Source organism: Crinia signifera, chromosome 7 (genome assembly GCF_055691185.1).
Source record: "Crinia signifera chromosome 7, ASM5569118v1, whole genome shotgun sequence".
NCBI classification, from domain to species: Eukaryota; Metazoa; Chordata; class Amphibia; order Anura; family Myobatrachidae; genus Crinia; species Crinia signifera.
In genome coordinates, this window is record NC_139223.1 from 172,098,513 (window position 1) to 172,111,757 (window position 13,245).

The following is a 13,245-nucleotide window of genomic DNA, read 5'->3' on the forward strand; positions in this document are numbered from 1 at the left end:
ACCAAAAGAGAAGACGGATGGATGTCCCCGTAGCACGAGTTTCTGAGGATACCAGTGAATTATTTATATATAAGACTATATCAAGCTGTATTTATATGTAATCTAGCAGCAGATGTCCATTAGTACATTGTATAATACACCTTATGTGTTCTGTGCGTGGTCCAGCCTGGTACATTGTGTCCTTGTGCTAATGGTACATTGTGTCGCTGATACATTTTGTCACTGGTACAATGTGTTACTGTTGCTTGTGTCACTGTTACATTGTGTCACTGTTACATTGTGTCACTGTTACATTGTGTCACTGTTGTTTTGTGTTACTGTAGCTTGTGATTTATCTCTCTCTCAGAGGCTGCAGGACAGACTCTCTGCACTGACGGCAGATGCTGTGGATGGTACAGGTAAGTCTCCTCCATATCTACCATGCTGATACTATTCCTGCAGATCCCAGCAGGAGTCTGTTACCCAGATAACACCTAAAAATGATATTTATTAGTAGGACCTGACTGTTTTTGAGATGTGGTCAGGATCCTAACAATCATTACCAGAAGTAGGTACATGGGGGAGTGGTAGGCTGTGGGGGCAGTTAGGGTTAGGCTGTGGGTGGGGTGGGTTAGGGGTAGGCTGTGTGGGGCCAGTTATGGCTAGGCTGTAAGAGGGGTGGGTTAGGGGTAGGCTGTGGGTGCAGTTAGGGTCAGTCAGTGGGGGTGGGTGATTAGGGTTAGTCTGCAGGAGGGGTGGGTTGAAGGTAAGCTGTGGGGGTGGGTTAGGGTTAGGCTGTGGGAGTCGGTGGGTAAGGTTAAGTCAGCAGGAAGGGTGGGTTAGGGGTAGGCTGTGTGGGCAGTTAGGGTTAGTCAGCAGGAGGGGTGGGTTAGGGTTAGGCTGTGGGGGTGGTTAGGGTTAGTCAGCAGGAGGGGTGGGTTAGGGTTAGGATGTGGGGAAGGTGGGTTAGGGTTAGTCAGCATGAGGGGTGGGTTAGGGTTAGGCTGTGGGGGTGGTTAGGGTCAGTCAGCAGGAGGGGTGGGTTAGGGTTAGGCTGTGGGAGTAGGTTAGGTTTAGTCAGCATGAGGGGTGGGTTAGGCTGTGGGGGTGGTTAGGGTTAGTCAGCAGGAGGAGTGGGTTAGGGTTAGGCTGTGGGGTGGGTGGGTTAGGGTTAAGCTGTGGGGTGGGTGGGTTAGGGTTAAGTTGTGGGGTTGGGTGGGTTAGGGGTAGGCTGTGGGGGTGGTTAGGGTTAGTCTGCAGGAGGGGTAGGCTGTGGAGGTGGGTTAGGGTTAGGCTGTGGGGGTGGGTGGGTTAATAATAGTGTTAGTTTAACTGCGCTGGGATTTTGAGCAGCCTTAATGGTATAGTTTATGGTAAAATATAATTATTTAAGGCGCTTGTTGGGTAATGGAAATAAAAATAAAAGGGATTTGGGAAAGAATAACTAAATAAAACAGCGAAAAAAATATATAATAAAAGAATGAAAATTATTGAAAGAGCGATGTGCTTGCCTGTTGAGAAAAACGGGGTTAGTAAAATATGTTTACAGCCTTTCTTTGAATATATGGTGGTAGCGTTATTTTTTTTTTTTTTTTAGAAAAGGTAGCTCCAGGGAATGGAATGAAAGCGGTCTACAATGTCCCTACAATACCTTTTTACGTTGTATGGGATAGGGCAAGGCAGGTCCGTGATGTAGCGCTTTCTCAGATGTTGTTCAATGTCCCGTGGAGCTCCGTGCGGCTTCAGCGATAAAACCGGAAGTTCGGGCAGCGTGTTTCCGGATCACACTCCCGGCTTCCAACGCGTTTCGAATGTACCAATCTTTGTCAAGGATGATGCTCCCTTGCAGAAGCTGGCTTTTTATTTCGTAAAAAATTTATTTAAATGTTTAAAAAGGACACTTCTTTTTTTTGTGTTATCGGAAGTGGTCACAGGAAGTGGTCATACTTCCAGCGGCAAGCACATGTTCTATCAGAAAAAGGAAAAAATGGGGAATGCTGTTTGTATGGGTTGTTTGTGGTTTTGTTGAAAAAGATATGATTATTACTGTTTATGAATGAGGTTTTTAGAGAAAGACGTTGAGATCTATGTCTATATTTAGTCCTGATGGGGTTAGCGTTTTTAATTCATAGATCCATTTTGTTTCACTCCGTCTTAGTTCTGTCACAATGTCTCCTCCTCTCCAGTGGGGGGTGATTTTTTGAATCACTGTGAACTTCAAAGTTGAAGGGTCTTTATTGTGGTGTTTTGCATAGTGATCTGATACGCTGTGTGTTACCATGCCTCTTTTGATGTTATATATATGCTCTGCCAACCTGGTCCGCAATTTTCTTTTTGTTTGGCCAACATATTGATATTTGCAGGGGCATTCCAGAACATAAATGACCCCTGTTGTTTCGCAGCTGGTCTGTTGTCTCAATTTGTACTCTTTCATTGTTTGGTTTGAAGTGATGGTTTGTGTAGGTTTTGTTATTTTCTTATTTGTGGTTTTGCATCCCATGCAGTTTAGACATGGGAAGAATCCGGGTGATGTTGTTTTTTTGTTTTTGTGATCCATTGGTATGTAACTTCTTGTGAGTTCTTGATTCAGGGTTGTGGCTCGTCTGTATATGATTTTTGTTTTTTGAGGGATGATCTGGTGTAATTCTGGGTCTAATTGAAGTACATGCCAGTGTTTGTGGAGAATGTCTTCTACTTGTTTGAAATTGCTGCTGTACTGTGTAATGAAGGTAACTTGAGGGTCAAATTCTGCTGTTGTTTTTTGTTTGTATTTGATCATTTGTTGTCTGTCCATCTGTTGTATTCTTATTCTGTCCTCTTCTAATTTCATTTCTTCATAACCTTTTTGCACAAATTTTTGTTTTGCTGCTAGACTTTGTTCGTTATATGTTTCTACTTCCGTGCAGTTTCTTTTTATTCGCCGGAAGTTTCCATTGGGGATATTCTTCACCCATTTGCGGTGGTGGTTACTGTTATGCGGTAATGTATAAGTTGGTTCCCATTTAATGTCCTTAAGAATTTGTAATACATGGAGGGTGTCTTGTAGATAGCTGGTTTGTTTCTTGGCCACCGGTTGAAGGAACGTATCTATGTATTTAGAGAGGTTTGTGGTTATTGATCCAATTCCAGACACTATTGGAATTCCTGGTGGATTTTGCAGGTCTTTATGGATTTTGGGTAGGTGATAGAACGTTGGAATTTTTGGGTCAGTGATGTTAATGAAGTCAAATTCTTTTTTTGTAAGTATTCCCATCTCAAGTCCTTCTTCCAGTTGATTTTTTAAAGTTTCCTGGAAGCTTTTCGTTGGGTCTGCATGTAGTTTGCGGTAGGTGATTTCGTCCGACAGTAGTCTTTCTGCCTCTTCCTTGTAGGTGGTAACATTCATGATCACCAACCCGTGAAAATGGGAAATGGGAAAACGAGCAAATCTGGTCCAACAATATCTATAGGAAACATCTAATAAGTTGGCATCGATACATAGATGACGTCATCTTCATATGGGACGGCCCAGAAGACGACTTAGAACTCTTCAAGACCTATTTGAACACCAATACCTATGGCCTTGAATTCACAACAGTAACAAGTAAGGAGATGATAGTCTTTTTGGACCTAAAAATATTTATTAAAGAAAATAAAATCCTGACCAGAACCCACACCAAGGAGGTAGATGGAAATAACATCTTACCGCATAACAGTAACCACCACCGCAAATGGGTGAAGAATATCCCCAATGGAAACTTCCGGCGAATAAAAAGAAACTGCACGGAAGTAGAAACATATAACGAACAAAGTCTAGCAGCAAAACAAAAATTTGTGCAAAAAGGTTATGAAGAAATGAAATTAGAAGAGGACAGAATAAGAATACAACAGATGGACAGACAACAAATGATCAAATACAAACAAAAAACAACAGCAGAATTTGACCCTCAAGTTACCTTCATTACACAGTACAGCAGCAATTTCAAACAAGTAGAAGACATTCTCCACAAACACTGGCATGTACTTCAATTAGACCCAGAATTACACCAGATCATCCCTCAAAAAACAAAAATCATATACAGACGAGCCACAACCCTGGATCAAGAACTCACAAGAAGTTACATACCAATGGATCACAAAAACAAAAAAAACAACATCACCCGGATTCTTCCCATGTCTAAACTGCATGGGATGCAAAACCACAAATAAGAAAATAACAAAACCTACACAAACCATCACTTCAAACCAAACAATGAAAGAGTACAAATTGAGACAACAGACCAGCTGCGAAACAACAGGGGTCATTTATGTTCTGGAATGCCCCTGCAAATATCAATATGTTGGCCAAACAAAAAGAAAAATGCGGACCAGGTTGGCAGAGCATATATATAACATCAAAAGAGGCATGGTAACACACAGCGTATCAGATCACTATGCAAAACACCACAATAAAGACCCTTCAACTTTGAAGTTCACAGTGATTCAAAAAATCACCCCCCACTGGAGAGGAGGAGACATCGTGACAGAACTAAGACGGAGTGAAACAAAATGGATCTATGAATTAAAAACGCTAACCCCATCAGGACTAAATATAGACATAGATCTCAACGTCTTTCTCTAAAAACCTCATTCATAAACAGTAATAATCATATCTTTTTCACCAAAACCACAAACAACCCATACAAACAGCATTCCCCATTTTTTCCTTTTCCCCCTTTTTCTGATAGAACATGTGCTTGCCGCTGGAAGTATGACCACTTCCTGTGACCACTTCCGATAACACAAAAAAAAGAAGTGTCCTTTTTAAACATTTAAATAAAGTTTTTACGCAATAAAAAGCCAGCTCCTGCAAGGGAGCATCATCCTTGACAAAGATTGGTACATTCGAAACGCGTTGGGTGCCGGGAGCGTGATCCGGAAACACGCTGCCCGAACTTCCGGTTTTATCGCTGAAGCCGCACGGAGCTCCACGGGACATTGAACAACATCTGAGAAAGCGCTACATCACGGACCTGCCTGTGGGTGGGTTAATGTTAGTCTGCAGGAGGGGTGGGTCAGTGTTACAATACTCTCTGGGGTTCTGAACGTCAAAATTCTGCTGTTGGCATTATGGCTGCCAGGATACCACCCGCCGGGATTCCGATGTTTTAGCTCATTAGCTATTCTGCATAATTGTTCTGTCTACATATATTCATCAGTGGAAGCTGCAGTACAGACAGCAGAGCTTCAATTACATATCACACACACACATATATATATATATATATATATATATGGAGAAAAGAAGAAAACAGAGTGCGCCCCTAATGTAAATTCCACCACCAGAATAGAACCAATAATCAATGATCAATGGCAATTATAGCATGAAATCAACAATTTTTGATTTAATACAACATTTATTTAAAAACAAGTAGTTTTCATCTGTGCAGTATGATTCAACAAGAAAATACACCCAACGCGTTTCGTCGATACGACTTCCTCAGGGGTAATAAAAAATTTTTTCTATGGTGGTAGAGAGAACTTCATTAGCTTTATGACACTTTAAAAAAATTTAAATTTTGTTTAAAAATATATATATAGATGGACAGGTACATACCCGTATGTTGATGGGTAGTGAAAATAATCACACCCTGGTATGTGTACCTTCTAAAAGACAGATCCTATGCGGATAATTAATGAATAGTGCTCAGCTGCATCTATAATGTAAATAATGAATATAATCAATTAATTAGTACAAAAGGAGGAGAGCAAGAGGGGATAGAAAAATATGAGGGTAATTAGTGCAATTTTAAGCACGTACCTAGTTCCAACTGTAATTTGGATATGAAAAATGTAGAAGTCCTTTCTGAACGTTCGGATCCTATAGAGGATCTTAATATTAAAGACTTAAATCACAACTGCATCTATAATGTAAAAATTAAATATATAGTTTAAAATAGCAAGTAGAGTAAAAAAGGGGGCGGGTAAGTAGAGTAAAGAAAGGGAATGTGATCTCAAACAGATTTAGCACATACCAAAATTCAGTCTGACAACGTGTGAGGGTCCTAAGAAGCGTAGAATGAGGACTCCTATAGAATCAATGGGTAAGGGCTGATCAGTCATATTAAACAATCAAAAAATGCTTTCCAATGTCTATAATATGCGATTGAAATTACTGTATATTCTACTCTATCAACATTTTGGGGGCAGTGCTTAACTGAAATCCCAGCGATTCCATAACATTCAGTGTTTAACTACAGACATTACATTTCGATTTGATACAAAATCTCATGATGTGTATAGCCATCAATGGGACAAAAAATGTTACATACAATTTGATACAATTTGATATATTGTCTCATGATGTGTATAGCCATCAGTGAGATAGAAAGAACAATGACACCTCAGGCATTCCTGTGTATCATAACAGTTTTTCAATAGTGGATACTGGATAATGTAATACATATTCCAATTCTGAGTATACATAGCCATTTATGCATTTGCTAAGTTCTAGCGTATTAGGTGCCTTAGTTATATCAAGCATTACTACATGCATAATCTATTTGACAAGCCAAATAATTCAATTAGAGTAAATTTCAACCATTAACATACCTCTTGGATAAGGAACACAGCATACACCAGAATGAACCAACTGCAGGTAACAGGTGGACAGACTGGCCGGGTATATATAGGGATACAGTGATACGTCACTTCCGGTTAGGGAAGAAAATGAAAATGGCATAATACGATGCTTTCCAGTAAATATACATTCAGGGCTTACCCTTAATGGACAGCTTAATTTACAGCGATAGTTGCCATAGTGAATCACCTTCAATTTATATCGATATAACCAGAGATCAGTGATAGTACCGTCACGTGCGTTCCACGTGACGTCTGTGGTACGCGCCCAATATGCGGTCCAAGCTACGTTTCTTATGGCTAACAGCTGAAAGGGGGGGGAAAATGACTGTGCGTTCCACGCTACGTCATTTCCGCATATAGATATGCGGTTCAGGGAACGTCACCAGCGTCCGCTGATTAGATAACGCAATGCGTTCCACGCTGTGACTTCCGCGTTTCATCGTACAGTGTCACCAGCGTCACCAGTGTCCGCTGATTAGATGACACAATGCGTTCCACGCTGTGACTTCCGCGTTCCAACGTACAGTGTAGGCGTACTCATCTATAGTGCGTTGATAGTATATAACAATAAAAGTGTGGGATATACAGAAACTGCCTAAGAATAAATAGTAGTGAGGATGAAACCATTGATAAGATTTATAATGCGTGCTTCTCAATGAGGTTAGTGACATCGTCGTAATAGATGATTCTTCCTACTCCAGTATTAAACTCTTGTAATAAGGAATATTATTATTCCTTTTAATAATTACTTTTTTAATAAGACTTAAGGGTCGTATTAGATGGTGAGACCCCACTCATTTTTAAATGTGGCTATAGACTTAACTTTATTGAGACACAATTATACCCAAATGAATTAACTCAAAATGGATTATCATGAACAGCTTTATAAAGTATAAAATATAAAATTTTGACTAAGTAGGTGAGTGGTCGAGGAGTTAGCATGGTATGAAATTTACTCTATTACAATGAGTACTCATATCATTGGGATAGAATGGCCATATACTGTGGCCTTACAGAGTATGGATTTGTAATTCATCATTTACATAAAGGTAAACCACCTTAGTGACATTTCTGTGCTTAATAGAACATGTGTATCAGGATGGTGCACTTAGTGAAAGTAACGATATCGAAAAGTGAACAAATACTTAATCGGTAAGTGCAGAAGATTGCACTGACCCATACTTTATGAATATTGTGTGAGTTACACAAGAAATTTAGAGTGTAAATATCGGAGTATAAAGAGACCCCTAGTTCAAAGTGAAAAGTGACATATTTGAATAGGGTCTATTCGTAATAGACATTTAGAATATTTTCCATTCGGGGGGTGAAGAGAAGGGGAAGACATACAACAGGAAGTGACCCATGTATAATGGGGTGTAAAACCATTGGTTGTGATGGCTAATATTAATATACTTTTTTAATTTTTTTTAAAATTTTCAAGATTCATCCCAAGAAAGAAACGATATCAATGCTTTCATTGAGACCTTGTGGCATGAGTGAATTGAGGGAGTAAATCCAGTAGGTTTCCCTCCTGGACAAGGTGAGGTCCCTGTCCCCTCCCCTAGGATCTTGGAAGATCTGTTCAAGAACTGTAAAAATGAAATTGTGGACATCAACCGATGAGTTGTGAAACTCAAGAAAATGTCTAGAAAGACTATGATTTAACAATTTGTGCTTAATGTTGCGTACATGCTCCTGTACTCTAATTTTCAGCTGGCGTTTTGTTTTGCCTATGTAAGTTTTGTTACAACTGCACGTTATCCTATAAACCACATAGGTGGAATTGCATGTAGTGACAGAATTTGCTGTGTATTCTTTTTGATTAATGGTACATTTGAAGGCTTTTTTATCTACATGCTTGCAGCAGATACACCTATTACAGGGATTGCATCTATTGACTCTTTCCAGAAATTTGTTCTTCTCGTTAATTTTAGGAGTAAGTTTCAATTTACTGGGAGCCACCAGACTCTTCAAATTTGTTGCTCTTTTGAAGACAATATTGGGTTTGGGAGGAAGATGTGGCCCGAGAATTTGATCCTTAAGCAGAATGTCCCAGTGCTTGGTCAAGATTCTTTTGATAGTGTTACTTTCTCTTGAGAACTGGGTAATGAACGGTCTTTTGTATTGGGTGATGGAAGTACCCTGTGTACCGGTTGCTTTGAGAATTTCGTCTCTGTTTTTATAAGCTGCACGTTGGCGGGCCTCTTCAGTTCTTAAAGGGTCATATCCTTTCTCCAAAAACCGTTCGGATAACATCAGGGATTGGTCATTGTAGTCTTCAAGTTTACTACAGTTTCGTCTAATGCGGTTGAACTGCGCATAAGGAACGTCATTTTTCCACCTAGGGTGGTGGCAGCTGCTAAAAGGAATGAAACTATTAGTATCGACTTTTTTAAAGAAGGTTTTGGTGTTTATGCACTCTCCAACTACGCCGGTCAGTTCAAGATCCAGATATTCAATCTTGGTTGCACTCGATTGGTGCGTGAACTTCAGATTGTAGTCATTTAGTTGTAAATGCTCCATAAACAGATCTATGCTAGTTTGGTCACCACACCAGATTAAGATCAGATCGTCTATGTATCTTTGGTAGAATCTGATATGATTTTTAAACCTCGACTCATATACAAACTGCTCCTCCCAAACGCCCATCAGAAGGTTGGCAAACGATGGGGCAAATTTTGTCCCCATCGCCGTGCCTGTGGTTTGGAGATGGTATTTTCCGTTGAACTCGAAGTAGTTATGGGTAAGAATGTACCTCATACTTTCAAGAACAAAATTTATTTCCTCTGGGGTATGGTCCGTATAGCCTGACATAACGGTGGCCACTGCTTCGATCCCTTTTTCATGCGGTATGGACGAATATAGTGCCTGAACGTCAATAGTGAGCCAGAGTAGGTTCTCTTCCCATTTAAAATCACTCAGCTTTCTCAAAAGTGAAGTGGAATCTTTCAGATGTGATCTGTTCCTCAACACATATGGCTGGAGTAGTAGATCTACAAAATGGGATAAGTTACTACTTAAGGATTGAATGCCCGCCACAATTGGACGTCCAGGAGGTTTTTGACTGTCCTTGTGGATTTTCGGAATATGATAGAAAATGGGAGTTAGAGGGTGTTTGACATACAGATACTCGAACTCTTCATTGGTGATTAGATTTTTGGTTTTAGCATCATACAATAATTTATAAAGGTCGTCACGAAATGATTCAGTAGGGTTTTCTGTCAGTTCAGTGTAGGTGCAACCGTCACAAAGTAGTTTGGTGGCCTCCTCTAGATATACTTCTCTGGATTGCACCACTACTGCTCCTCCTTTATCCGCATTCCTTATAATGAGATTTTCATTTTTCTTCAGATTTTGTAGAGCCTTTTTTTCTTGCGGATTTAGATTCCCTCGATATTTCGTATTAGAAGACTTAATTTTCTTGAAGTCGTCGTTCACGAGGTTATAGAAGATGTCTAAGTTGCTCCCTTTGGATTCAATTGGATAAAATTTGGAATGATTAGACACTCGTGGTAGAATTTTCTCTTTGGATTCAGTTGGCGGGTTCTTCAGGAAATGCCTTTGCAATGTCAGATTTCTCAGATATTTATTCAAATCAATGAATAGATTAAACTTATCTGTATGATTATCCGGAGCAAACTTCAGGCCTTTATTTAGTAGTGCGATCTCTGTTGGGGAAAGGTCCTTCTGAGAGAGGTTAACAACCCCGGTTTTGGATTCCCTTGTAGATTCGGGAATTTCCTTTTTGGGCTTACTTCTGCCGCCTCTGCACCCTCTTCGCCGCTGTTGAACCCACGTTTTGTGCCTTGGGGGGAGTCTAGTCTGTCGTATAATATATCCTCTTTTTGGAGGTAAGAGGTCTTTCTCTCTCCTAAAAAATGATGTTGGTTCAGGTTGAGTTTTTCTTGTGAAGGAGTTCTATATCTTCTTGTCCTCTCTCTATGGGAAGGTATTCGGTCTCTTTGATAGCGGTTCTTTTCATATTCATGGGGTCCTCTATTCCGGTATGTGTTATATCTTTCTCTAGGGTAGTAGTCCCTCTGGAACCTAGCTGGAGAACGGTCGCCCCTTTCATTATTGTGGACGGGTTGTTGCCATCTACGATCTTGGTATCTTTCAGAATCACGACGTTGATATTGTGCTTTTCTGTAAGGTCTGTATTGTTGAGTGAATCTATTGTTGGGTCCTCTATGGGGGTCTTGTTCCATCCTATTATTACTAGACCAGTTATAAATTTGGCCATTGACATAATCATTTTTGTCACGAATAAACTTTTTTTGCTTTCTTTGAATTATTTCGTTTTCTGTTTTGTCTAGTTTTTGTTGGAGGTCACTTAGGTCCCTTTTGAACTCCTCGCTGTCATTATATTTTTCAACCATTTTCTCAATTTTGTTAATTTCAATTTCGATCCTCGACATTTCTTTCTTTCTTTCGTTTATTAATAATGCCATTAATCTGTTTGAACAATCCTCAAGTATCATATTCCATGAGGAAATGAAATTCTCATTTCCATTCCCAAACGTAGGTATTTTATTAATTCTAAGCCCTCTTGGTATTCGTTTTACTTCTAGATATTTCTCTAGTGTAGTTATATCATACCAGCTTTTCAGCTCTTTTACGGCCAGTTTCTCAACATTATTCAAATGATTGAAATAATCTTCATCCTCCGATACAAACACTTGCTCATCCTCCAGAAAGATATTTTTGGCTCTTGCCGATCTCTTAGATCTGTCATTAAACAAAGGCATTATGCCCTTATAAGCGGCAAATCTCGGGGTAGCTAACAGACGATAGGGATAGAACAAAAGAAATACCCTTTCAATGCGCTAGAAAATATCAGTCAGGGCAGCACCTCTATTTGTCCCCCCTGTTAGTGGGGGAAATGGAAGAAATGGAGAAAAGAAGAAAACAGAGTGCGCCCCTAATGTAAATTCCACCACCAGAATAGAACCAATAATCAATGATCAATGGCAATTATAGCATGAAATCAACAATTTTTGATTTAATACAACATTTATTTAAAAACAAGTAGTTTTCATCTGTGCAGTATGATTCAACAAGAAAATACACCCAACGCGTTTCGTCGATACGACTTCCTCAGGGGTAATAAAAATTTTTTTCTATGGTGGTAGAGAGAACTTCATTAGCTTTATGACACTTTAAAAAAATTTAAATTTTGTTTAAAAATATATATATAGATGGACAGGTACATACCCGTATGTTGATGGGTAGTGAAAATAATCACACCCTGGTATGTGTACCTTCTAAAAGACAGATCCTATGCGGATAATTAATGAATAGTGCTCAGCTGCATCTATAATGTAAATAATGAATATAATCAATTAATTAGTACAAAAGGAGGAGAGCAAGAGGGGATAGAAAAATATGAGGGTAATTAGTGCAATTTTAAGCACGTATCTAGTTCCAACTGTAATTTGGATATGAAAAATGTAGAAGTCCTTTCTGAACGTTCGGATCCTATAGAGGATCTTAATATTAAAGACTTAAATCACAACTGCATCTATAATGTAAAAATTAAATATATAGTTTAAAATAGCAAGTAGAGTAAAAAAGGGGGCGGGTAAGTAGAGTAAAGAAAGGGAATGTGATCTCAAACAGATTTAGCACATACCAAAATTCAGTCTGACAACGTGTGAGGGTCCTAAGAAGCGTAGAATGAGGACTCCTATAGAATCAATGGGTAAGGGCTGATCAGTCATATTAAACAATCAAAAAATGCTTTCCAATGTCTATAATATGCGATTGAAATTACTGTATATTCTACTCTATCAACATTTTGGGGGCAGTGCTTAACTGAAATCCCAGCGATTCCATAACATTCAGTGTTTAACTACAGACATTACATTTCGATTTGATACAAAATCTCATGATGTGTATAGCCATCAATGGGACAAAAAATGTTACATACAATTTGATACAATTTGATATATTGTCTCATGATGTGTATAGCCATCAGTGAGATAGAAAGAACAATGACACCTCAGGCATTCCTGTGTATCATAACAGTTTTTCAATAGTGGATACTGGATAATGTAATACATATTCCAATTCTGAGTATACATAGCCATTTATGCATTTGCTAAGTTCTAGCGTATTAGGTGCCTTAGTTATATCAAGCATTACTACATGCATAATCTATTTGACAAGCCAAATAATTCAATTAGAGTAAATTTCAACCATTAACATACCTCTTGGATAAGGAACACAGCATACACCAGAATGAACCAACTGCAGGTAACAGGTGGACAGACTGGCCGGGTATATATAGGGATACAGTGATACGTCACTTCCGGTTAGGGAAGAAAATGAAAATGGCATAATACGATGCTTTCCAGTAAATATACATTCAGGGCTTACCCTTAATGGACAGCTTAATTTACAGCGATAGTTGCCATAGTGAATCACCTTCAATTTATATCGATATAACCAGAGATCAGTGATAGTACCGTCACGTGCGTTCCACGTGACGTCTGTGGTACGCGCCCAATATGCGGTCCAAGCTACGTTTCTTATGGCTAACAGCTGAAAGGGGGGGGAAAATGACTGTGCGTTCCACGCTACGTCATTTCCGCATATAGATATGCGGTTCAGGGAACGTCACCAGCGTCCGCTGATTAGATAACGCAATGCGTTCCACGCTGTGAC

The 13,245-nt window shown here is 39.3% G+C and overlaps 1 protein-coding gene across 1 annotated transcript in view; it reads left to right on the forward strand.

Annotated features, from left to right (window-relative positions):
• VPS8 (VPS8 subunit of CORVET complex) overlaps positions 1 to 13,245 on the forward strand; it is a 144,655-nt gene that overhangs the window by 82,009 nt on the left and 49,401 nt on the right. The window contains exon 38 of the mRNA XM_083154376.1: positions 347 to 398. Within this exon, the coding sequence (XP_083010502.1) occupies positions 347 to 398 (52 nt within the window). The remainder of the gene's footprint in view (positions 1 to 346; positions 399 to 13,245) is intronic.